General features: G+C 47.7%; 1 protein-coding gene across 1 annotated transcript in view; it reads right to left on the bottom strand.

Annotated features, from left to right (window-relative positions):
- Window positions 1–609: 609 nt before the first annotated feature.
- Window positions 610–3,565, bottom strand: part of LOC311126148 (transmembrane protein 178B-like) — a gene marked incomplete at both ends in the record, with an annotated part of 3,309 nt that continues 353 nt past the window's right edge. Inside the window, one exon of the mRNA XM_084200166.1 lies at window positions 610–860. Coding sequence (XP_084056292.1) covers window positions 610–860 — 251 coding nt within the window. The remainder of the gene's footprint in view (window positions 861–3,565) is intronic.

Below are 3,565 nucleotides of genomic sequence, written 5' to 3'. Positions count from 1 at the left end.
TGTCTGTCTGTCTGAAAACACAGAGGATCCTGACACGCTGAGACGGCAGAGGACACTGTCCTGCTGAAAGGTGCATTTCTCTCCAAGTGTCCAATATGTCTCCCCGTTGCTGTAACTCCCAACCCCTTGTTGTCCATCCGCCTGTCATCGTTCATTAATGAAAAGTTCCTCTCGTTCCCCAGGAGAGAAGGCCGTTTCATGGTATATCTATTTCAAACATCACAACATCCGCTCCCCGACTACAAATCCACCAGCACAACTTCAGATCGTTGATTATATTTCTCTGTCAGTTTGTTGTTGGTTTTTTTTTTCTGTTGTTTTTCAAGAAACCAGATCATGTTTATACACACTCACACAATTTAAACAAAGAACAAACAACACATTGTCTTTAAGTGGCCAGGAAAAGACTGATAGTCGATGATTATAAAAAAAAAAATGAATGCATGGATTTGTCAACTCATTTGCTTGTTAGATTTTGTTTGTTAGATTCTCGATCTTCTCTTTCTTCTGGCTGTCCTGTGTAGTTAAAGGTGTAGCTAGCTATCTAGCTAGCGCTGCGGACCGGCTCCAGTGGACCTCCAGTCCTCCATCCTCCATCCCCGGGTCACTCTAGCAGACCGTTCCGTTCTCCTGCCTCGACTTGGGGCAGGTGGATCGAGGGAGGGGCTGGACGGAGGGAGCCAGGGTGCAGAAGAAGCCAGCGATGAGGGTGAGCCCCAGACCTCCCCAGGCACAGAACATAGACCAGCCATAGCCGTGGCCGATGTCATCCGGCAGGCCGTAGAGGTAGCGCGGGTAACGGGAGAGCTCAAAGTTGATCCCCGCCACGCAGGTACAGAGAGAGATTATACAGAAGGTGCCTGGGGAGGAGAGGAGAGAGGGGGAGGGGGGGGGGGGGGGGGGGGTAGAGAGGGGAGGGGGGGAGGGAGAGAGAGAGAGAGAGAGGAAGATAAAAGAGAGGGGAGGGCGAGAGAGAGGGGAGGTGTAGAGGGAGAGAGAGAGAGAGTTACACTGATGCAATAAGAACAACGTTCATTTGGTGTGAAACTGTTTATCAGTAATATAATATGACCTGTATAGGGTTAAGGTGACTAAGCATCAGGATATATGATAAACAGAGTAGCAGCAGCGTATATGATGATTGTCTGTGAGTGGGTGTGTGTAGAGTCAGTATAAATGTATGTGCATGTTATGTGTGTGTGAGCAAATGATGGAGTGAGTGTATGTGTGTTGGAGTGACAGTGTGTGTAGTGTGTAGGGCCCTGTGAGTGTGTGTGTGTGTTTGATTGACAGTGTGTAGTGTGTAGGGCACTGTGAGTGTGTGTGTGTTGGAGTGACAGTGTGTGTAGTGTGTAGGGCCCTGTGAGTGTGTGTGTGTTGGAGTGACAGTGTGTGTAGTGTGTAGGGCACTGTGAGTGTGTATAGAGACAGTGTAAAAATAAGAAGAAAATGCAAGGGTCAACTGTAGCCATTTAGTTAGCCATTTAGTTAGCTATTTAGTTAGCTATTTGGTTAGCCATTTAGTTAGCTATTTTGTTAGCCATTTAGTTAGCTATTTAGTTAGCTATTTAGTTAGCCATTTAGTTAGCTATTTTGTTAGCCATTTAGTTAGCTATTTAGTTAGCCATGTAGTTAGCCATTTAGTTAGCTATTTAGTTAGCCATTTAGTTATCTATTTAGTTAGCATTTAGTTAGCTATTTAGTTAGCCATGTAGTTAGCTATTTAGTTAGCCATTTAGTTAGCTATTTAGCAGTCTTATGGCATGGGGATAGAAGCTTTTCAGGAGGCTGTTGGTGTCAGACTTGATGCACCGGTACCGCTTGCCGTGCGGAAGCAGAGAGAACAGTCTATGGTTTGGGTGGCTGGAGTCTTTAACGATTTTCTGGGCCTTCCTTTCAAATGAAATAAAATCATATTTTATTTGCCACATGTGCCGAATACAACAGGTGTAGACATTACCGTGAAATGCTTACCTACAGCCCTTAACCAACAATGCATTTATTTTTTAATAAAAAAGTAAAATAAAACAACAACAAAAAATTGTTGAGAAATAAAGAGCAGAAGTAAAATAAATTAACAGTAGGGAGGCTATATATACAGGGGGGTACCGGTGCAGAGTCAATGTGCGGGGGCACCGGCTAGTTGAGGTAGTTGAAGTAATATGTACATGTGGGTAGAGTTAAAGTGACTATGCATAAATAATTAACAGAGTAGCAGCAGCGTAAAAAGATGGGGCGGGGGGTGGGGGGGCAGTGCAAGTAGTCCGGGTATAGAGGTCCTGGATGGCAGGGAGCTCGGTCCCAGTGACGTACTCGGCTGTCCGCGTCACCCTCTGTAGCGCCATGCGATCCAGGGCGGTGCTGTTGCCGTACCAGGCGGTGATGCAGCCAGTCAAGATGCTCTCAATGGTGCAGCTGAAGAACCTTTTGAGGATTTGAGGGCCCATGCCAAACCTTTTCAACCTCTTGAGAGGGATGAGGCGCTGTTGTGCCTTCTTCACGACTGTGTGTGTGTGTGTGTGTGGACCATTTAAAAGTTCTTAGTGATTTGGAAAGCGAGGTACTTGAAGCTCTGGACCTGCTCCACTGCAGCCCCATCGGTGTGGATGGAGGCGTGCTCTACCCCCCGCCCCGTTTCCTACAGTCCACGATCAGCTCCTTGGTCTTACTGACGTTGAGGGAGAGGTTGTTGCTCCGGCCCCACACTGCCAGGTCACCTGACCTCCTCCCCGTCTCATCGTCGCCGGTGATCAGTCCTACCACCGTCATGTCGTCAGCAAACTTTGATGATGGTGTTGGAGTTCGTGCGCGGCCACGCAGTCGTGGGTGAACAGGGAGTACAGGAGGGGACTAAGCACACACCCCTGAGGGGCCCCAGTGTTGAGGATCAGCGTGGCGGATGTGTTGTTGCCTACCCTCGCCACCTGGGGACGGCCCGTCAGGAAGTCCAGGATCCAGTTGCAGAGGGAAGGGGGTTCAGTTCCAGGGTCCCATAGCTTGGCGACGCTGAGCTGAAGGCTATGAGCTGTGGTCAACTAGCTGTTGACGCTGAGCTGAAGGCTGTGAGCTGTGGTCCAACTAGCCGTTGATGCTATTCTCTGAGCTGAAGGCTATGAGCTGTGGTCAACTAGCTGTTGACGCTGAGCTGAAGGCTGTGAGCTGTGGTCAACTAGCTGTTGATGCTGAGCTGAAGGCTATGAGCTGTGGTCCAACTAGCTGTTGATGCTATTCTCTTCCACAGTAACGACCTGAGCAGGGGGTCACTATTGGCCAGAAAACCCTCAGTCCTCTAACTGTTGACAAACAACCAGTCAGGAAGTTAAGATGACAGAATCTATTCAGGTTCGATGTAACACATTTAAAAATTCTTTCAAATACTTCCAATAGAAGTAGTGGAAAATGTGGTCCTCTTTAGCTCAATTGGTAGAGCACGGCGCTTTTAACGCCAGGGTAGTGGGTTCGATCCCCGGGACCACCCATACGTAAAAAATGTATGCACACATAAGTTGCTTTGGATAAAAGCGTCTGCTAAATGGCATATTATTATAATAAGTGATTATGATTA

The sequence above is a fragment of the Coregonus lavaretus genome, assembly GCF_964263955.1.
Source record: "Coregonus lavaretus genome assembly, contig: HAP1_SCAFFOLD_296, whole genome shotgun sequence".
Taxonomy (NCBI): domain Eukaryota; kingdom Metazoa; phylum Chordata; class Actinopteri; order Salmoniformes; family Salmonidae; genus Coregonus; species Coregonus lavaretus.
The sequence above is the reverse complement of the archived record's forward strand: the minus strand, read 5'-3'. Positions and strand labels throughout refer to the sequence as shown.